At 48.2% G+C, this 21,923-nt stretch overlaps 2 protein-coding genes across 5 annotated transcripts in view; both read right to left on the reverse strand.

Moving 5' to 3' along the window:
* LOC103623712 (prosaposin-like) overlaps positions 1-5,766 on the reverse strand; it is an 8,505-nt gene extending 2,739 nt beyond the window's left edge. Inside the window, exons 1-9 of one of the 4 annotated variants that reach the window (XM_017746302.1) lie at positions 5,633-5,766; positions 2,367-2,491; positions 2,021-2,098; positions 1,809-1,934; positions 1,413-1,607; positions 767-910; positions 457-513; positions 212-217; positions 19-126 (exon numbers count right to left, since the gene is read on the reverse strand). In XM_017746302.1, the coding sequence (XP_017601791.1) occupies positions 19-126; positions 212-217; positions 457-513; positions 767-910; positions 1,413-1,607; positions 1,809-1,934; positions 2,021-2,098; positions 2,367-2,491; positions 5,633-5,693 (900 nt within the window). In that variant the 5' untranslated portion in view covers positions 5,694-5,766. Of the gene's footprint in view, positions 1-18; positions 127-211; positions 221-456; positions 514-766; positions 911-1,412; positions 1,608-1,808; positions 1,935-2,020; positions 2,099-2,366; positions 2,492-5,632 lie in introns of all 4 variants that reach the window. The other 3 variants (XM_017746300.1, XM_017746301.1, XM_017746303.1) reach the window with 3 other exon arrangements.
* A 619-nt stretch (positions 5,767-6,385) lies between these two features.
* The window catches only part of PSAP (prosaposin), a 23,321-nt gene continuing 7,783 nt past the window's right edge, over positions 6,386-21,923 (reverse strand). Inside the window, exons 2-17 of the mRNA XM_017746304.1 lie at positions 19,780-19,913; positions 18,693-18,767; positions 17,877-18,002; positions 17,427-17,621; positions 16,565-16,708; positions 15,989-16,045; positions 14,856-14,864; positions 13,708-13,737; positions 13,134-13,247; positions 12,275-12,370; positions 11,890-12,076; positions 11,589-11,740; positions 11,384-11,425; positions 9,865-9,945; positions 9,220-9,327; positions 6,386-8,688 (exon numbers count right to left, since the gene is read on the reverse strand). Coding sequence (XP_017601793.1) covers positions 8,653-8,688; positions 9,220-9,327; positions 9,865-9,945; positions 11,384-11,425; positions 11,589-11,740; positions 11,890-12,076; positions 12,275-12,370; positions 13,134-13,247; positions 13,708-13,737; positions 14,856-14,864; positions 15,989-16,045; positions 16,565-16,708; positions 17,427-17,621; positions 17,877-17,900 — 1,275 coding nt within the window. The 5' untranslated portion in view covers positions 17,901-18,002; positions 18,693-18,767; positions 19,780-19,913 and the 3' untranslated portion in view covers positions 6,386-8,652. The remainder of the gene's footprint in view (positions 8,689-9,219; positions 9,328-9,864; positions 9,946-11,383; positions 11,426-11,588; positions 11,741-11,889; positions 12,077-12,274; positions 12,371-13,133; positions 13,248-13,707; positions 13,738-14,855; positions 14,865-15,988; positions 16,046-16,564; positions 16,709-17,426; positions 17,622-17,876; positions 18,003-18,692; positions 18,768-19,779; positions 19,914-21,923) is intronic.

A 21,923-nucleotide genomic window follows, 5' to 3' on the forward strand; every position in this document is an offset into this window, starting at 1 on the left:
GGGGGGGGCCCTCCTTCCCCCCAGCATGCGCAGGACCTGCGTCACCTTCTCTGTGAGCAGCGTGTGGAGGGGCAGTGCCGAGGTGGAGGCGCAGAGTCCCAGCTGGCCACACAGCTCCATCGGGTCCTGGGGAGAGAAACATCCCGAATAAGGTGGGCATTGTCCCCCATGGAGGGGAATTTCAGCCCGTCAGGGCATGGGTCTCACTTACCTCAGCCTGCTACCAGTGGAGGGACCAGAAAATGGCAAGAAAAAATGAACATAAAATATAATTACAGCAGTTGCAAGCCAGAGAGAAGGGGGGAAAAACATTTAAATTTTGTAGGAATATAATGCAGTGAGTTTAACTTTAAAAAAAAGAAGCATTTGCTGATGAGGCCCCTTGGCTGTGCCATTCAGCCCCCCAGCTAGCACCCACTCTCCCCTGGCACCCCCAGGGAGCCCCCACCCTCTTACCATGTAGCGCAGCAGCTGGGCAGCCGTGTCCGTGTACTCGGCCAGGGAGCGCTTGCACTGCGGGAGGGAGACACGGCCTCAGTGCCCGACAGTGGACGCCCCCCACCTGGGCAGGCATCTGCAAAAGATGCTCCCATCGAGGAGGAGAAGAGGGCCCATGCCAGGAAGTGTTCAAGGCCAGACTGGACAGGGCTTGGAGCAACCTGGTCCAGTGGAAGGTGTCCCTGCCCATGGCAGGGGGTGGAATGACATTGTCTTTAAGGCCCCTTCCAGCCCAAACCCTTGTGTGATTCCCTGCTGGCCCCCTCACCCGCTGTGCCAGGTCGGGTGTCAGGGTCTCGCACACCCGCTTGGCATGGCCCACCAGTGCCCAGGTGAAGGCAGTGTTGGCCCTCAGCTCCAGCTGCACGGCTGTCACCAGCTGCAGGCAGTGCCCACACACCTCTTCCATCTCCTGCAGGATAACAAGGGCAGGGACACATTGGTACCCCCAAAATAAAATCAAACACTGCCCCCCTCCCCCCCCAATACCTGCATTTGCAGGGCTGGGATTTAAATACTGGCTGCAATTTGGGGCAGCACTTTGACCAGCATCTCTCTGGTTCCCTCCTGCATCCTGGAATATCCCCCCAAACTGGTGACACCCCCAAAACCAGAAGTTATTTCAGCTCCACAGAAATTTTCGGGGCTTTCTTTAATTGTTGTTAAGTAGGCGATGCTTTTAGGGGATTTTCATCCCTGAGCAGCATTAAGACACTGGCACAGGTTGCCCAGAGAAGCTGTGCCTGACCCATCCCTGGAAGTGTCCAAGGCCAGCTCGGATGGAGCTTGGGGCAACCTGGGCACATTCCCTGTCTGTGGCAGGGGTTTGGAATGAGATGATCTGTAAGGTCCCTTCCCACCCAAAGCGTTCCATGATTCCATGATCAGCACCATTCCTGTCCGTGCCACGGTACCTGGGCCTCGCCGTGAGGCAGGTCCTGGGGATGGAGCAGGAGGGGCACGTTGGCCATGAAGGGGGCGATCAGGTCGGCGAAGTCCTGGGTGGGGTCTGTGGCAGCTGGTGGTGGCTTCTCATACTTCAAGCTCTCCGTGGGTCTGTTCCGGGGCTGGCACAACTTGATGGTCCCACACACCACCTTTGGTTCCGACTGGGGGAGCAGAGGGGTGGGGGCTTGAGGCTGCATCTGCCCCATCCCACCCACCACCTCCACCCGCCCCAGGTCATTTCCATCTCCATCACATCCTTCAGATGCTTTGTCCCAGGCTCCAGGAGCATCCTTTGCTCTGCAAGCCCCTAAGACATCCCAAACCACAGAGAAATGCAAACCCAGGGGCTTCCCCTGCATTACCAGCACTTGCTTGCCCAGCTGGACGAGCACGAGGATGCCAGTGTCCACCATCCTCTTGCACTTGACAGACCAGTCCTGGAAGGGCAGGTACTGGCATTTCTTATCCAAGAAGAGCCGCAGCTTTTCCTGGGTGACAGAGAGAGTGTTCAGGGCCTCAGTGGTGTTGGTGGGGAGGAACACCAGCCCCACATCCCCTTCCTACTGAGACCCACCTCGGTGCAGTTGTCCTGCAGGATCTTGCCCACCACAGAGACCGCCACCTGGCACAGGTGACAGGGGATCCCCTTCTGCTGAGAGAGGGGACATGTGGGGATGCTGTCACAGCACCCAGACCCACCACTTGCTCTCGAGATCCCAATCCTCCACCCCACCACGGGGCACTTGGGAACGTCCCGGGGCACCCATTGATTTTTGCCGTTTACTCTGCAGATATGTCGCTGCCTGAGGGCGCCAGATGCTGGGGTGGGCAGGCTGGGATTCTCCTGCCATCTCCATGTTCTGGGGCAGATGGGCACTTCTCCCGCAGCCCCCCGCATTCCCTGCTCCCAGCACTGTTACCCCCAGGGCCCGGTCCCACACGGTGAGCTGGCAGAGCTCCAGTGCCCCGCACTTAGCCGCGGTCGCCACGTCGCGGCACCAGTCCTCCGGCTGCTTGCCACACTCGTGGAGGGGGCTGGCCCCGGCTGTGAGAGGGGAGAGGAGACGGTCAGCCCACGAGGCACCCCAAGACACCAAACTAACCTCCCTATCTGCACCGCAGTGAGCTAGGGGTGATGCTCCTCACCCTCCCGCTGTGATTCCACCTCAGCTCCCAAAGTCGTGGGGGAGGTTGTTTCGTTTATAAATGATTTTTTAAGGCTGGCTTTGCCAGGCAGCCAGCTTTTTCAATGGGATGTCACAGGGTCAGAAGCAAAGGGAATTTGGGTCTCATCCTCAACCTCACGGCACCCTCTGACACGCTGCAGAGGCGGCTGCTTATAAAAGCAGCAATAAATCTTGCAAACCCGGGGCGCCGGCGCTCAGCCCCGCACGGCAGCCGGATAGTCACGCCACGGCTCCCGGCAACGATTGAGCAACCCCACTTTTGGTGGGGTTCTTTTGGTTTTATTTCCTCCCCACGACAGCATTTTCTCCTGACTGTAAATCCCCGGCACGGCAGCCGCGGCATGGCCCGCCCCGGCAGCGCGGTGGCGTGGCGCAAGAGCAGCGCTTTAATTGTCACCTTGGTGTGTCAGGACTCGTTTTTGCTGGGGCGAGTGTTCCTTTCCACCGGGAACTGTGCCCACCCAGGATGCGGTTGGGGAGGAGGCGGGGAGAGGACACAACCCAAGCCCTTCGCTGCCTTGCTTTGGCTGGGAGGCGCTCCGGGAATTTGGGGGTATATAGGGAGCAGCACCCGAGCAGAGGGACAGGCAGACCCTGCTGCAGACCCTCTTGCAAGAGGCGTTTCTAAGCAAACCACAACCCTCCCCGCTCCAAGCGTTTGCATCCAGCTTTTATCCCCCAGCCCTGTCTATGATTTTGCAGAGCAGGAATAAAGCCAAAGGCAGAAACTGCTCCTTCCACCCAACCCTGCCCTTATCAGATTTCTCCCCAAAAGCTGCTTTCCCTGCATGCTGGATTTTGGCAACGCCTCCAGCTCATCCATGAGACGGCAGCGTGAGGTGCCCAGGGCCACCCTGGAAAGTCCCCTGAGCCGGAGGTTGTGGGGAGAGGGGTCCCAAGCCCCTCACCAGTCCCAGCTGCCCCCAAAAGCGCTGGCGCAGCTCGGAGGGTGCCGGGTCGTGTTTCAGCCCCGATTTCCCCATCGGGCTGACGGCAGCACTGGGACAGGTGAGCCGCGGGGCAGGGCGAGTCCCCCCGCTTTCCCAGGCTTCCCACACACCTCCCCAGCTGCGCGATGCCGAGCTCGCCGCATCAGCTGAGAGGTATATATTTATGTTTTCAACCCTGGCCCCAGCATCAGGGCAAACAGGAATGGCAAGTCAGAAGAGACACTAAGGGGCAGCACCAAAACCAAGGAGATGGGAGACAACAACCCCACAGCATTTTTTTTTCTGAGCCGGTACCCCAGCATTTCTCACAGCCCTGTGTTGGAGCCCGGACCCCAGAAGGGGATCGGGGGATCTAGAAGACACGGGTGGTTTGGTCCTGAACTTTCCTGGCTCACAGAGCTCCTCAGCTCAGTGCTTGCTCCTCGCCCTGCTCAAGCTGAAACTCACCCATCAAGTGCTGGGCCAGAAGGTAATTAGGACTAATCATAACTCCCAACAGCTGAGAGCAGGGGGAGCTTCCCCCAATGGAAACCACTGCCACGGGGCAAGCAACTGCGGCAACTGGTGTCTCGTGAGCTCTCCTACACGTTTCAAAGCCGTGCCGGAGCCACCTCATGCTGCCAGGGACACAGGCAGCAGGGTTATTAGATGATGCCATTTTTAGCAAAAGGAGCGAGGCAGGGATGCTCCCGTGCCACTGTGGTCCCAGGCCAGCCACAACTGCCCTATTCCGGTCTGCCAGGCCCGGGGGATGGGGTGGGCTTTGCTCAGGGGGGATCCAGCACCGAGCTCCAGCTCTGGCAGGGCTCTGCTGGCATTCCATGGAGTCTCGGAGCGCCCCGGCCGAGCCGGCAGAGCCTGGCGAGCCGGTTGTGACGTAAACCCCGGGGGTGGCAGCGTGGGCCCCAGCGCCCCAATTCCCGGCCTGGCGCACACCCCTTGTTACAGCAAGAACCATAAATACACTCTTCCCAGCTCCCAAATCCTTCTCCAAGGCTTCCAGGGTCCCCGGTCCCGCAGCACCCCCGTGCCGTGCAGCCAAGCCCCTGCCGGCTCCCAGGGCAGGCGTCACCCCAGGCTGGACGTGCCGAGCGCAGGTGAACTTTCCTGCTCTGCCTGCTGCTGGCTGCAACACCTGGACACGTCCCCCCACCCCGGGCCACGCGTGCGCACTCACAAGTCCTCCACCACAAAGCCTGGGCAGGTCACGTCAGAGGAACCCAGTGAACCAAGCCTGGGGTAACTGGGGTGCAAGGGGGGCTCTTCACTCTTAAACATGGGGGATATCCTTACAACAGCAGGGCTCCACTTATTCTGGGGAAGATTTCCTCAAAACACAGCGATTTGGCCTCAAGGGAGGACCAGAGGTTAGAAACAGGCCTTTCCCAGCTTGTTTCCTGGGGATGGGCAGGGGCATGACTAAGGGACAGCAGCAGAGCTTTGCCTGCAGCAGGATTCGCTCACAGAGACCCAAGTCCCGATGTTGAAGAGGGCTCCTGAGGTGAGTAGAGCACATCACCCCATCACCCTTCCCAGAGCTCAGCAAGCCACAGCAGAGGCAACTTCCTGCTCCTGCATCTCCTCTGAGGACCATCAGGAAAAGGGCAGCTTCAGGTGGCAGCGTCGTCACTCTGTTGTGACAACCAAGTGGCTTCCCCAAGCTCACACGTTGGCAGCCAGGCCCCAGTACCAAAGGCAGCAGAGAGAGCAGCCCCTCTCCTGCACCACTGCAGACACCCCCAGCAACTGGCTTCCTCCTTCCATGCCCCAGCACAGCACCAGCTGTGCCTGAATCCCAGAGAAGGGAGGGAGCAAACCCCTTTTTGCCCTGAGATCACCTTTAAGAGCCTAAGTTCCAACACTCATATCCAGGTGGTAAAGCAGCCAGTGGTGCCACCTTCCCCCAAGCTCTCCTCTGCCCAACTCCAACACCAGAGGAATGAGGAAGCACATTATGGAGCATAAAACACCAAAGCTGAGAATAGTTTTGGGATTCAGCAGGGTTTTCTGGGCTCTCCACATCCTACCTACCCCCAGGCCTGGCCTTACCTTGGTAGGAGCCCAGGCACACAGAAATGATCAGCACCAAGCCACTCCATTTGCTCTCCATGCCGCTCCTAAGAGTCCTCAGTGGCTGGTTCCTCTCCTATGCTGCTCCCAGACTGAGGAATCTTGGATGGGCTGGGAGAAGCAGTGAGAACCCACACCTACGCAGGGCAATTACCACACCCCTCACTTTATGCCTTGATTATAAAATCAGCACCAGGGAGGGAGGGACCTGAGCCAGGCAGGTATTCCCAGGAGGTCAGAAGCAGCCCAGAACCTGCTGCTCAACACTAACCTGGCTGCAGAGGGCAGGCAGGGACAGGGAAAACTGTGCTGGAGCCACGTGACATCACCACGTGCCCTGCCTTTAAAAGACATTTTTATGTTTTATTTGAAATCAAGCAAGGAATGAGGACACAAGGGAAGCCACGTTAAATGCAAGTCAGCAGGGAAGGCCGGTATCAAGAAGTCCCTCTGGCCTGCACAAGGCAGCAATTGCAACACAGGGCTGTTGCCTCACACCAGGCGTTGTGTTTGTCCAGGGAAGAGAGCAGCAGCAATCCCAGACAAGCCTCTTCCACCTGCAACCATGCTGAGCAGAACAAAGGCTTGATGGGACACGCAGCTTAATTGGAACCTGAATCCATTCAGTCCCAGATTCCCAGTGACACCTTGGGATGTGCCTTCTCTTGGCCCTGCAGCCACAGGGAACCTCAACAAGATCCTTTGCCAATGAAAAAAATGAAACACAAGAACTTACCGGTTTACAGAAGTTTTTATTGTTCATTAAGGAAGCTTTTGTGCAAAAAAAAAAAAAAAAAAAAAGAAAAAAATCAAGACAATGTTCTTTAGAAAGCAACTGCACGTGTCCCCCCAGCATGACTCAAGCAGGTCAGGTGCCACAGTCCACAGGAAGGGAAAAAACTAAAGGGACTCCCAGCAGCAGCACAGGACTTGTGCTGGTTTGCCTTGCCCAGCAGGTCACCAGCATGAATCCTGCTAAAAACCCCAAGAAAATAAAACCTTCCCACCCTGCCAAGTTGTCAGTGCAGCTCCACCTGCCTCCAAGAAAGATCCACGCCATCCAGTTTAAAACACCACATGCCACCCTCTGTACCGTGGTGTAACACAGCCCGTCCCTCCAGGGCAGTGATGCCAAAAGAACAGAGCCCATTTCCTATCTGCTCTATCTACCCCAGCTGGGATACACCACCAGAACCACTGCACAAGCCTGTCAGGACAGAAAGCTGCAGGTATTTTATGTCTTTAGCAGAAATTTTCCTTTTTTCTCCTCTTGTTTAAAGCCATGAGTGCTTCAGCATTCAGGAAACAGGAGAGACCAACCTCTGCTGCCATGTGTTAGCACTGCCCAGGCTTTTAGTATGTACACAGATCAACCAAAAACCAGCAGTCCCGTGGTTTTCCAAGGAAAAATACTCTACTTGCTGCTACAGCGCTGTTAGGGAAGCTCCTGCATGCTCCACACACCACAGGAACAGCAGGAGTTACCAGCATCTTTCTGAACAGGACTGGAATTTTCAAAGCTCCACATCTGCCCAGCTGCTCCTTCCCAAGGTCTCCTCAGAGCTACTTCGGTGCCTCTGTTGTGGGGATTAATGTGATCAGAAGTGCACACCCAATGCAAGGCCCATCCCAAGGAATACAAGCAGGATTCTCACTCCCAAGGACCCCTCACATCAAGGGCCTGCCATGTTCCCAGGGTAGCAGTCTGCCTTGAAGGCTGTTTTTTGGGATTTCAGGCCATTTCAGTGGAATTTCAGAGAGGTCTGAAAGGCAGGCTGTCAGGTGTGCCAGCAGAGCTTCAAATACCTACTTTAGTGCTCCTACCACCTGCCATCTCTGCTTGCTGCACTTCCCAACAGAAATGGGAACTCTGGGTAACAACTCATACCTCCAGTTACTCAGAAGGGTGTCAGTGAGAGTGGGTGGGTAGCAGGGGGAGGTGCCCCCAGACCTCACAGCACCTCACAAGTTTCAGATGACTGAAATATGCTGTGAGAAAAAAAGCACATCAAGGAACGAACAGTTTACAATAAAACTCGTTTTTCCAAAAATTCTGTCCTCAATGCTGAACTCCCTTTGACATATTCCCAGCTCCTGCTGACTTGATCCTCCTCCATCTTCCAGTGACAGCTCACGCTTCCTCCTCAGCACCCAGCTGGCTGCCTGTGGGAAGCTGCAAGACTAAGCAGAATTGAGCAACTAGGATAAGAAAAAACAGAGTCATTCCTCAGGTATGCCAGCATGCTTCAGGAGACTGACATCCCACTGGACAGGGCTTGGCAGCAGAACACCCATGCTGAGACCAAGTAGTCCAAGGAAATCAGAAGGATGTGATCAAAGGCTGAGGGAGGGTTTTCCTTAGCTGTAACAACACCATGAGCCACAAGCGTGATCACTCAAATGCATCTTTTAAAGTACCAGTTACTTTGAAAGCTAGCTGGGCACACAAAGCCCCCTCCTCTGCATCTGTAGAGCTTTGAAAATTCCAGCTGAAAGGATTTCCAGATTCAACATTATCCCTTAGAGTTCCCATACATAGAAAAGAAACATTCCAGCCAGATGTTAAAAATGCAAAGCATATAAAATCTTCCCAATGCTGCCTACAGAAAGACATTTGAAAGTTTAGTTGCTACCTTGTTCTTTTTTTAAAATTAAAATATAAGAGCCTTGTCTCATGTCATCATCTCTGTCATTGTTCCCAGCACATAAAAAAACCACGTCAGCCTACTGATTTAAAAAAAAAAAAATCTACAACACACTGACTATTTTTAGGAGCATAATGAGTTAAACTGTACAATCGGGAATATCTTTGTTAAGTCAATGATGAAGATCTGATCCTTCAACAGCAGCACTGCTACAGAAGAGTTACAACAAAGGAACTTGAAGGTCAAATTGTTAATGAGGCAGAGAGGAGGGACATGTGAGATACAGCTCTCTGCCAACCTCAGCCCGCATTTCCTAAGAGCCATGGCAAACCTTCAGAACTGGAAATTCTTCTTCTAGTTCCACACATGACGTTTGCAGTGATCAACAGCCTAAAGGGGAAGAAACAGCTGATATTAGTGGAAAAAAGCCAGTTTGCAAACAAGCAGTTCAACACCTTATCCTGAGCCAAGATCTCGGGAGTAAATATGTTTTTCTTAAAGTAAGTGATTTCAAAGAGGACTAGAATAAATAACATCCTTGGTCCCACCAGCCAGGAGCTTTCAGAAAAGGCTGATGACCCTTAGCCATTAAGGCCTGGCAGAAAAAGCAATACTGGAAGCCAATTTTTAGAGCCTGATGAGAGATTGTGACATGGTCTGTTGGCTGCAGGAACACTAACTAAATATAAAGCTGACACTGTGCCTTACTATAGATTCTGAAATACTAGCAGACAGGTGGGGGATACAAAAAGAAGAGGAAAGCTAAGAGCTATGAAACACCTTTTAATCAAACTAGTACCCATTTGGTTATTTTTTCAACTGGAATTCATCCACTTCAAAGTGTGGTAGAAGCCAAAAGAAGCTCAGAAGGAGCTGTCAAAGATCAATAGGAAACTGGAGGCAGAACCCTGCTTTACGTACGTTGCACTGAGCAGCAGTGTCCATGTTCTTACACCAGTAGCCTGGACCCCAGACACAGGCATCATTCCCCAGGAGAGGCTCTTTAGTTGACTCACAGACTCCGAGTTTCTGGGAAAAGAGCAGCATAGTCAGCATCTTTCTAATTGCACCAAGAGATCTCAAGTCCAGCCTTATGTATGAGCTTCCACCTGAGTGAGTGTGGAAGCTGCACAGGAGCAGGAGCTGCCAGAGCTCTCACGGAGGTCACACCTGCAGCTGAACCAGCAGCCACAAAGCAGGGGAGAATTAAGTTACTGCAACTTCTTCATATCAAGTTTTGAAAAACAGGTCTTACAGAGAGGGACCTTTCTCAGGAAATGTCACTTTACCTCCCACCACACTTAGGGCACATCACAACACCCTGTCACTGAACCTCAGCAGTGGATAACCACTGGCAGCTCTCTCCTTCTGCCCTTCCTTGTGCTAGGCTGGCAGTCAGGCCAGGCAGTAAGCCCCAGGCCTTGCTCAAGGGGCTTGCTCTAAGCATTCAGCGTGCTGATTTTGATTCCAGCGAAGTTTCTGCATGCTGGGCACTGAAAGGCACCCAGGACAGTAGGCAGGACTGTATCAGAGCCTGCACTCAATAAAACCAAATGCAATACTCACAGTGCAAACAAAAGTGGGATCCATCACCTCTGCCAAGAGTTGCACAACCACGGGTTCATACTGTTCCACAAACTGCACACACTGTAACAAAACACAGGGTGAGAGATTCTTCCGTTGGAGCCTCTGAAAGCAGAGGAATGTGTGGTCTGCAGCAGGCATGCCTGCATGCTACCCCGAACACCCCAAGGACACACTCCACAAGGATACAGCAGAGGCTTGAGCTCTGCAGACGGCAAAGGAGTCAGGCACTAATCACACAACTACATTGTTTTTTGCTAGCTCCTACCTGCCTGCAGCTGCCTGCAGACAGGTTATGAGGAGAGAAGGGATCACAAGGAAAAGAACCAAACAGGACAGGCTTTGGGAAAAGAACCAAGCAGGAGAAGCTTTGACTGCAAAGCTTCATCTCTGATCATGAGATCACTCCTGTCTCAAGAGGAAAGCACACGGAACCAGCTGGAGACAAACATCCTGAGCAGGACAGTAGCAAGGACTCCTAAGCACTTGGACTCAAGCTATTCATTCCCTCAGACCAGGCAGCACCAGGAGCACTTTCTGCCAGGAACAGCCTCTCTCCCTCTAGTGGAGAGGCCACCGTCAGAGCTAAGGAAGATGCTGCCACTCTCAGCAGAGACGAATGGCATCAATTAATAAACCAACCACAGCTATTAAACAGCCTCACAGCAGGAAGAGCTGTTCCACAGCTGCTTCAAGCCTCTATATTCTATCCCCAGTAAACTTACAAGCAGTTGCCACTTGCTGACACTCAGCAGCCACATAATAAGATTTTCAGGTAAATCTTGGTATCAGTGGTCTAACAGGTGTCCCACTGAAATTACAGCAGCCTACTTCCAATTACTTCATTAATCCCCTGAACAGGAAGAGTGTTGAGAAAAAAAAACAACAAACCTTCAACTGTTCCCACCCACTGTCCTCAGAGGATTTCCAGGCAAACTTTTCCTGACTGCAAATCAGTCCAACAATCCAGCCAGTCAATTCAGGCCCTTAAAAGCAGACATCTATTCAAAGGACTGCCAACTCCCAAGGATGAGAACTGAGCAAACCTAACCCCCTGCACCCCAAACTCCTCCCAGTCTTTAGCAGAGAAGGCTGTTAAAAAACCAGCAAGAGAAGCTGCTCTCTAGTTTTCCCAAATACTCTGCAAGATGTCCCTGCCTATGGCAGGGGGGTTGGAATTAGTCTTTAAGGTCCCTTCTAACCCAAACCATTCCAGGATTCCGTGTTTCATCCTTCTGTTTATCTCCATCTGCCTTTTCCTGACTGGAAGGCAGACTGCCACACAGCAAGGTCATTCAGCTGCCTCAGATCAAGCCTTTTCCCCCTTTATTTGCTCTACAGCACAGGAGAAGTTGTTATGCTTTGGTGCTAACTAGTAAAGGGAAAAATCTGTGAAGGGTCAGGTTGCCGGACACAAGCCAGTCCCAGCTGCACCTGTGGACAGTTTGTCTCTAGCCACGGAGAAGGCATTTGGCCAAACACAGACCTCTGTTAGGAGTACCTGGACATTTAGAGCAGAAGCAGACACACTTGAGAGACGAACCTAAAATTAGCATGTAGACAGACTGTCAGGTAAAACACTCAGAAAATGAAGTTAAGCATAATTGTCACTGTTAGGACCTATGCAAACCAAACAACTCAACAGGGACAGTTCCCAACCACCAAGACCATGGCTTTTTAGTCTGCCTCCTGCACAAACACCTTACCTGATCACTGACAGATTCTGGCAGGAAGTGACAGACTTTTTCCAGCAACGCTTCGATTTCAGCTGTCGTGGCATTCTTCTCTAGCTCTTTGTCTGCGTAAGCCACCACCATCTTACAAATATCACAGAAGCCACCTGCAGGTTTCACTACAACTGAGAAAAATAAAAACCAAACCAAACATCAGTGCTTGGGTAGTTCCCCCAAAGAGAAGAAAAGAGGCAGTATCTGCAGTGTCCTCAAGAGAGAGCTCATCATAGCTGAACCAGCTCATTCTGAACACCACAGACCCCTCATCACCCACCTGGCTGCTGGGGAAGCTTGCCAGCTGCACAGCATTTCAGCATGGCACACACAGCTTCAGGATTTGTTGCCTCCAAGAGCATGTCAATCACAGCCTGGCCATAGACCTCGATGAAGTCCTTGCACTGGTCCTTGACACTTCCCGGGAACAGGCGGCAGACCACCTCCATCTCATGCACAATTTCCTCCTGAAGCACAGGGGAGGAGGAGTAAATGAGGGAGAGAAATTTGACTCAGTTCATAAGCGTATCTTTTTTTGTCCCACCCAGGACAGAAATTTTGCTGTTGTGAAAACAGGCAATAAAATTAACTTTCCTTCCCCCTTCACTACGGCCCCATCTCAGCCAAAGCCTAGGAAGGGGTACCATGCCCACCAACTCACACACCTCTGTCTTGTTGCTCTCCAAGAGGCCAGTCACTTCTTTCACCATGGTCTCACAGATTTCACACAGAGAAAAAGTCTTCTCTTGAACTACGGCTTTCTGAGTACACAGAAGAAATACACAAACAATACAGCAGCAATGGACCCCACTTGACAGGGACAATTCCTAACAGCATTCACCTAACTGCTCAGTTTGGGCTGTATTCAAAAGGTCACACAGAACCCAAAGCCAACCTCAAAGGTCTCAGAAAAAGCCTGTCTGAATGAACAGGCCTTTTGTATGACCAATTTCAAGACTACAACCCCCAGGCTATATAAGGAGTTGAATTTAGTAGACACAAAGAAATAAGCAATCCCATAGAGACAGAAATCAAGGGAAATATATAGTGGTTTTTACAATACCTTAATGGAGGACAACATTTCCTAGAATTGAGACATCCTCCTGTTCACAAAAAAAACTTTGGAGAAGACAAGGCGCTTCTTCAAACTCAAGAGCTTCAGCATTCTGACCCTGATCACCCATCTGCATATAGAGAGTGCTGCCCCATTTTTAAAAGTGATCAAAGTATTACTCCAAACAAAGAGCAAAACTCAAACTAAGAATTTACATTTAAGGTGTCACTCAGAACTGCTGGAACAAGAGTTCCCCTTTCAATCCTGAAACATTACCTTGTAGCTTTGGTTTTGAAACAAATCATCAGCTTTCCTACTTCACAAATCAGCATCAGAAACAAGAAAAGGCCAGGAATTTATATGCAGGAAGACTTGGATTATTCTGTGCATAAAAGCTCATCTTTTTCTGTTTCACTGAGTTTGTTACACTAAAGCAAAAAGGAAAGCAAAGTACAAAAACCCCATCTTACCTCCACAGTTTCCATTTTCACCTCATGAACCACGTGAGCTGGCACCAGAGGCTGAAGGGGAACAGATTCCACAGAAGAACAGAACCCAACCATGGCACAAATGTCCTTTGGTTGCTGAAAAGAGATGTACAAGGAATTTTTAAAAGTCTAGAAGTCTCTGCCCTTTCTACAGAGCCTGTGAGCAGGGCTCTAAATTTTAAAAGGCTCCAACACAACTAGAAGTTTCATGACTACTTCTACTTCAAGTATTGCCAAAGCATTTGGTAAGGTTATAGGCAGGACAGCTACTGGATGAAATTTAGCAGTTCCTGTTAAAGAGGAAGAGGTTAAAACCCCCATTTAAAAAACCACGTCCCGTGAGCCACACTACCCACGCCCTTTGAAAGGGGCTGACTTAAGAGCTACCAACACCAAAACAGGCCACCAGCAGCATCACATCAGACCTGCATCCACAAAGCTGCTCCCCAGCTTTAAGTAATCACAGGAGACGTCAATTATCCTGACTTCAGAGTTCACCCAAAAGCTGAAAGAAATGCCTAAGAAGAAAGAACCTCTTTCCTCATCCACAAACTACCTTCTTTAAAGCTGCCAGAAACATCACATTCTGCAAACAGAAACAGTTTCTTGCATTACTGAACACAGCCTACAAGAAACAAAAGTTGAGCTTGTTAAAACTCAAGCCTAACCATTTGTACTGCAACAACTGAACTTCACATGTTCTTCTCACAGTAAGAGAAAAGAGCAAACAGTATCAGTCTTTAGAAAGGCTAAGTCTTTCTCAAAGAAACACACTCCTCATGCACTTCTTTTTTGAAACATACATTACTAAATGCACAAAGAAATGCCAGATATGAGGCAAACTGCTCTGAGGAGGATACGCAAAGTGAGAGAGACACAAAACTTGAATTTTCCCACCTAAAGTCTACTTAAGCTAGAAAAAGACACCCTTGGTCCTATAGGTAATCAGAAGATCACATCTCACCTGTCACAAGCTTCTTACAGCAGAGGCTTATCCTAGAGTTAATATTAATATATCATGCCACAATCTCATGCACAGGCAAAAGCAGCACACCAGAGATACTGTGCTGCTTCAGACTACTCCAGGCAGCACCCCTAAATCAAGCCCTTTGGTTCATGCATTGTCAGAAGCAGTTCCAGGTATTAATGTTACAGCAACACCCACATACACACATGTTCTCTCACAGAGACATGACAGACACAAGGTCTCACAGGACAGGTTAAATTAAAAGCCCAAATTGCTCCAGGAAGCCTTCATCTTTTCAATTCATATACTTCAAACATCTATACCACTGTTCTGGATTTAAAGGTTAACCAAGGAAAGACCTGGGGACAGCTTTGCTCCAAGCCCTTTTGAGCCCAGACTTCAAACCAGCAGCTGACGGGAGCCACTGGCATGCTTTTTCCACATCTATCCTTCTTCTGTAAGAGGGAGGATATTTTCTGGTCTACTGGCCAAGGCATAATCAAGTTGAAATCTTAGTAGCACAAAGTGGTATCTGGAGCTGGAAGTAGGACTGATGCACCGGATGAAGCCTACAGTCTTTCTCTGTTTTAATCACATAAATATCCCTTGTATCTGTCAGCACTGAGTACAATCACACCATGTGTACAGCTAAGAGAGCAAGAAGTGAACCACAAGCTCTTTAAGAGCAAAGGGTGAACTACAAGCAGGCTACCACCACAGGCAAGTTGCTCACCTACCTGATCCTTCTGTTGACAGGGGAGATTGGAGACAGAGGAAGAAAGGAGAAATTAAGATAACAGTTAAGAGAAAAAAACATGTCAAGCACTTGGAACTGCATAAATTCTTTCCACGAAGATAATGGAATATGACACAGTCCCCACCCCAAAGATCCTCAGCTAGAGCAACTCACATTTAATTGCACAGTGCTAACCAGCATTATTCATTTGCAGTTATTAATGCATTGTGGGCAAGACTACCTCCGAAGAGGCCGGACAACACTTAGATGCATACAAGGTGTAGTCATATTCCAATTTCAGGTATTAACAACACACTGCACTGCAATGCTTAAAATGAGAAACTTAGTGCTGCTGGAACAAAGATTGACTTCCCCCCAGAATGTTTAAGAAACACAATGAGCTTCTAAGTAGCCTTTAGCAACTGGAAACAAAAAAAGGCCACTATGTTGCCAACTTCAGGTTCAAGTCAGCCACATATTCTACTCAGAAACTCACCTGTAATTTGTTGTGTCACCTGTGGCATCTAGGGACTGCATTCTCTAAGGAAAGGCTAAGCTCTTTTTTTAAAGGCCCTCAGCTCTCTGGATAAAGAGGTGCTATCGAGGTGGTCAGAGGTAAATGCATGTTGCTGCAGAAGGTACCACTCACTTTGCATGGCTCCTGCCAAGAGCCCAGAGAGCAGGAGCCCTGAGACAGCAATTCCCGAAGGATGTTTAGCCTTGCTTCCAGGAGACACCTTATCTCTAACACGTGAGCCAATTTTGCGAAACTGTGACAAAGACAACTCTAATATCCTTAACACAGTATTTGGGGGAGGGGGAAGTGATGTAAGTACAGGACTGAGATAAAAGAATATAAAGGAACATGTGTAATCTATCTTCACATTTCAAAGGATTAAAGTGCCTTTTGCAGTGCAGAAGTGGTTATAAAATGGAAAGAAAAGTGCTGAAGAAAGCATCTTGAAACTGAAATTATTATTCAAACACCAAGTTCAAAGCATTAACACCAAGACTTACAGAGCAAGGGCTCTCCCCGAAGTTTTACTGCAGTGCATGTTTCCTGTTCCCAAAGAAGCCAGCTACATAAGCCAGAAAAATTAATTGAGAGCAAATATTACACTCTGCTGATCTTACCATGTGCATCATCATCTGGATGGCCAAGTCAGAATACTCAGAGATGTAGGTCTTGCACTGCAGGAATTGGGAAAAGAAAGTCTTGTGACTATCAAACCACTCATGCTGTAGAGTTCATCTAGAATTTTCTAATACATCTCAAGGTATTAATTTACCTGTTCTACTTCATAACAACAGGTCTTTCAGAGCTTGTCCCAAATACAAAATGGCATTGCAGGTTACTAAACTGCTGCACAGTTAACTGCTTAGCCTTTTCTCTTCCTCTCAGGTCAAAGAGCCCTCCCCCTCATTGATACGACCACATTACCCAGCCAGACCATTTTTGTGAAAAAGGCCTTTAATGGCTAAAAGCAATCTGGAGTCTTTCTCCTCCTCTCCAGTCCCACACACCCCACCCAACTTTCCTGACCATTAAGTTTACAATTTTAGTGTTATTGTTCTACTGTGTTAACACATGCATCAGAGTCTCCTTTGTGATATTAAATAGAGAATATGATCAGGGGATTAAGGCACTGAGCAAACTATTTTATGTTTGCTTACCGGAACAGAATTTTTCAACAAAAAAGGACAGTTTACCATATCGGACATCCCTGGTCCCAAACGGTCACACTCCTCCTTGGCATGAGCAACCAAAGACTTTACAAAAGAGGAGTTTGTCTTCACAGCTTCCTGAACATCAGTGACCAGCTGAATGCAATCTTGGCACACATCCCCACTCGCCTGGGCAAAGAGTGAAAGGAAACTGAAGTTGACATAACTTCACATGACATGTTTTAGATGCTTCTGTTACTACCAAGTTTTACAAGCTATTCTGAGCAATATGCAAACCTTAATAAACACCCTGTAGAATACTTTGAAGCTTGAGCTAGTAGGGAGACAAGCTACTGCTGGTGTGTGCACCAGCCACTAGATGGAGATTAGGTACCTACCTGGCTTCAAAGTAGAGATAACAGTTAAGATACCCAATCTTCAAATCTCTTGGTTTTGTTACAGACCACAGTGGGGAGGTTTCTAAATCCAGCATAGTTCTTATCTGCTCCACCCACAGCAGCTTGTTCTCAATCCAGTCACTGCTCAACTCCCACACCCCGGCTTGCTGTCAACACTCAGCCTCTGCACCCAAGTTCATTGCCTCATCTATTCCCCCTTTGTCAACTATTTGCTCTTTTCCAATCCAGTCTGTCACCTCTACATTCAGAGACAAATGCATCCCCTGAGGGGCACAGCTAGCAGGTTGCTCAAAATATGAGAAGAGTTGTTCTTCCTTTGAACCCTGGTGCCAAGCTTTCTCTCAGAAGAAATTGTTTCCAGCAAGACCTGCTTGATTACCACAGTCCTGGATGGCAACAGCACAGCACAAGACTTGCCTTTACAGACTGTAGAACTTAATCCGAGATTATACATATGGTCCACACTGGAACAGCCCTGGCACCCTTACCTTAAGCTTCTGCTTGGGCTTGTCCTGAGGGTAAAGGAGAAGAGGCACGTTAGCCATGAACGGGGATGCCAGTTCAGAGAAATCCAGCTCTGGGATCTTATTGGTCTGGAGCTGCTTCTGGAGCTTCATTGCTGCAAGGTGCTTCTGAAGGGACTGGCACAGAGCGAGGGCACTGCACACAACCTCAGGTTTATCCTAAGGGAGACAAGATACACACATAAAGCTCCAAACTGATGCCACTTTTAAAGCTCAGAGTAGAGAGTCATTCAGCTGAAACATGGTAAGACAGGGAAAACATTTCACAGCAAGGAAGCAGGCTTCAAACTAATACTACCAGTGATCCACACAGGATTGAAAGATCCTATGCACAATCTTACGCAGAAGAGAAATTTGGGCATCAACAGGAGCACAACTTTTAATACCAACAGCTGAAAATTGTTATCTACTTACAAGCTCTTCCTTGATCATATCCATGATAACTGGAAGGTAGGAATCCACAATTTCTTTGCACTCAGAGACCAGGCCTGGGTCAGGAAGAAACTCGCACGTCTTTTCCAAGTAAGAGCGGATCTCGTCCTATGAAAGATGCAGTGAGCATAGATAGATTATCTCTCTCTCAAATGCTCCTTCCATTCCCAAAATGCTCAATACAAAGCCTGAAACTAGCTCCTCAGACTCAGGTAGGTCCAGGTAAGAACAAGCAAAACTAGAATGAGGTTCTACACTATAGACATATTTTCCCCAGTTCTGGACCTTCAATGAGACCCTGCCACAGCAAAAACATGTAACACTGCTTGTGTGGCCTGCACAGTCCAGCCTCACCAGAACCAAACATTTACATTTAAGAGCAGAAAGTGAGCTTATGGGCTCGTGGGACCGTGACTTGTTTATCCAAAGAACTCACGGGCTGACAAAAGAAAAAGGGAAGCAGTGCTCAGAAAACAAAATGAAGGCCACTTGGTTTACTCACTTGGTTAACCACTCACTCCTACAGACTGCAGTGCCCTATCTTTTAAGACTGCTGCCCCACTGGCACAAGAACAATTTTATTAAGCATCTACAGTCAATCACAGATGTGTTAAGGCATGGGAGGCTCTAGAATGTGCTAATTTCTAAACCAATAAAGGCTGTTTAAAAGCCTTTTCCTCATGCACTTTCAACATCTGCTGCTTATGTTAGGAAAACAGACTACTCTTCCACCCCCTCACCACGAGATCTTGAAACCAAATAGTGTTTTGGGGTGAGGAGAAAAGGAGCTCTGCTTACCTCAGTGCCATTATCCTTCAAAACCTTGCCAGCCACCGTCACAAGCTCCTTACACAAGTCACAGGGAATACTGCTCTGGAGAGCAAAGCAGAGAGTTACTTGGAGAAAGAATTAACTGCCTGTAAGAGAAGTGTGTGAACAACTGAAAAGAACAACAGAAAGAACAAACAGATTTGGAATTAAGTTAAGGAAGAAATACTGGTTGAGGCCAGGGTGGGAAAAGGTATTTTTAAACAAAGAGTGAGGCTATTTCAAGCATGTCTAGCTCCAGTTTCTTCAGTAAACCAACACTGTATGAAAAAGCTGGCATGCTACCACTTGCTCATTTCACCTTGTCCCAGTCCCTTGAAGTATAATATAGTTGATTGCCCCAAGACACCTTCTTCTTTTACCATTTTCTTCAGTGCATTCATACTTGCTAGTAATCTTAGAACATTTCAGGCAGCTTCAATCATTGTAATGGTGCTCTGACATTCCTCCCTTCCCCTGTTTTTCCTTAAACTGAAGTACCTCTGCACAGACACAGCCAGTGTGGACTGAATGCATCTGTGAGTAAAACACCTTTTTCTCCCCTAGAAAACTGTGAAACAATACCCAAACTACAGCGACATCTAGTAAAGCAGCCCTCACATTTAGTGCAAATGCAACTTGAAAAGCTGCACTAAATGTAATATTGGTACTACTATTTACTTATTATGACTTTCATAATTTAGCATATGCTGCATCTTTCTGGGAATTGTAACCTTTGAGAAAGACCTAAAGAAATCCACAGCTTTTTTCATAGTAATTGCTCAAGTTCGGAAAAGATTCCTATGAATTAGGAGCCAGTAATAAAGAGGAACAAGTGAAATCCACAAGCTCCATTCCATACATTGCTGGGTGATTGTACAACAGGTCACGGGAGAAGTCAGCAGACAAGTTGTGCAAGACAGAGCAGTGAAAAGCAACGTTTATCTAGCACCCAAATGACAGAGTCAGATGTAGCACTTAACTCCAATCAGAGGCTTTGAGAAATCTTCCTCAGCATATGGAAACCAGCCACCTCAGCCCCAGGTGGGCCTGGGAGGTCTCAGAGGTTCACACTTACCACGGCAGGCTTGTTCCAGACATTCTGCTGGCAGTGTTTCACCGCCCCGCACTGCGACGCGGTGCGAATGCTCTGGCACCACACCTCCGGCCCCTTCACACATTCCTTCTGCCACAGGACAGGGCTTGCCACGGCTGCCAGAGAGAGAAACAGAATCAACCTTTCCAGCTGCGTGCTTGGATGATTCCCACTGCAAAGTAAGCAGTACAACCACCTGTTTATTAATCTTTTTAAGCACATTTCAATCCAGCAATTTTTTACGCATCCCAAACTCTGATTAGAGATTCAAAGAAAAAAAAACTAGAAAAGCCACAACAGTTGAACTTCCCTCATGAAGTGCCCAAGTCTCAGCACCTCAGCAGTCCCTTCCCCCATCATCCACCTTTTGTAAAAAAAATTTTTAAAATCCCGAAAATAGAAAACCTCACTTTGCTTAGCACACAAGAACTACCAGATGACTTGAAACAGAAAAACTGCTCATTACAGAAATCTATTCCTCAGCTGATTCCCAAAGCTACAACCTCCCTGTTCTCCTGTCCTACTGTCACTTCAACTCTGAACCAGCTTGCAATTGCTGTCTGCATTCCTCCTCCCACATGAACCATCCTGTTCTCACACAGCAAGTTAGAGAGTGAGGGCAGAAATTAGATTAGGAGCCACAACAATGTGCATATTGCATGGAAGACTTAAGAGCAGGTACAGACCAAAACACTGACCATAAACAGAAAGCTTTAAGAATGCTCTTAAGGAATGTTCTATCATAGTTATCAAACCTACTAAACCTACTTAGACTTCCTTTTTTTCTCTTGGTCAGGCCTTCAACTGTGTACAGAAAAATCTGTGGGGGTGAAAAAATGTACCAGTCCTTTTTTGGACATTACCTCCCATCCCATGTGGGACTGCCCTGCAACCTATAAAGTTTTCAAGTAAGACACAGCACACCTTTACTGGACAGTCCTGGTAAAGAATTGTAAGATATCTGCACTATGAGTAATCAGTAGGACAAGTGAATCAAATGCACATTTTCACTGACTTTCCAAGCTTCTTTTTTTTAATTATGCTGTCTGGACCTGACACCCAATTTCTACCAGTTTCTGAAACCATCCTATCTGTCAGTAAGCTCTGTATCTTCAGGAGACAATGCCCTACATTGTACTAACCAATCAAGAAACAACTCCTGAAAGGCTCCAGCAGACAGGCTCCAAAGAAACCCACCATGATCCAAGCCTACAAGGCACTGCTGCCAAAGTTTATAAAAATAAAAAAAAAAAACCCAAAACAAAATATAAACCGAACCTGTTCAAACCTATTAGCTGTACAGGTGTTGTTATCTTTACATCAACACACATTACAAAACCCTGGCAAATTACACTGTCCACCACGAGGCAGTATTTAAGCTGTTTCATTCCTGTGAAGCTTCTAATAAGGTTACAACAGATGAATAATCACTTTTCCATTTCTCATGTCTTGTTCTAGGCAGTTAGAGGATTGATTTAAAGCTGAATTACCAGTGCATCTAGAAGGTACATGGCCACCACTCATCAAACAGCCAGAGAAACACTGTTTTATAGGTGGCATTCTGTAGCCTTCTCAGCTGTTGATTTATAAAGCCTGTTTATACTGGATTTCAGAGGAATGACCCATTCATTTTAAGAAAAATGTGCTTTGCACGCCTAATCTTTTACACAAGAGCTTGATGCTTGCCACCCTCTCTTCCCAGCCAAAAGCCTTCATTGCATATTATTCTTGAGCAGTACAGTACACTGGTATTGCTTGGGAGAATGCACGAGTAAGACTTCAAAGCTTCTAATAATGTATGGTTAGCAAAGTATTTACAGTCTATTCTAAACTCCAGCATTATTGATCTGCAAGCACTAAGAATAGTTAATTTTCAAAGTCAGACTGGCCAGCCAAAGAGCTGTCAGCTCTGGCAGAGTGACAATTAACAAGAATACACTTGGTTGAGGGAAAGTTATTCTTCCCTTTCAGATACTGGCATTGAACAGTGGTAGGAAGGCTCTGGAAGGCAGAGCCGAGCTCTGAATAAAGTCAATCAAGACTTGGACTTTAAACAGTGGAATTAAGGGTTCCCAGCTGTTTACAAGTACAGCTTTTAACGTATGCCTTTATCAAAAGACAATTAC

This window comes from Corvus brachyrhynchos, unplaced genomic scaffold (assembly GCF_000691975.1).
Source record: "Corvus brachyrhynchos isolate BGI_N302 unplaced genomic scaffold, ASM69197v1 scaffold279, whole genome shotgun sequence".
Classification (NCBI taxonomy): Eukaryota; Metazoa; Chordata; class Aves; order Passeriformes; family Corvidae; genus Corvus; species Corvus brachyrhynchos.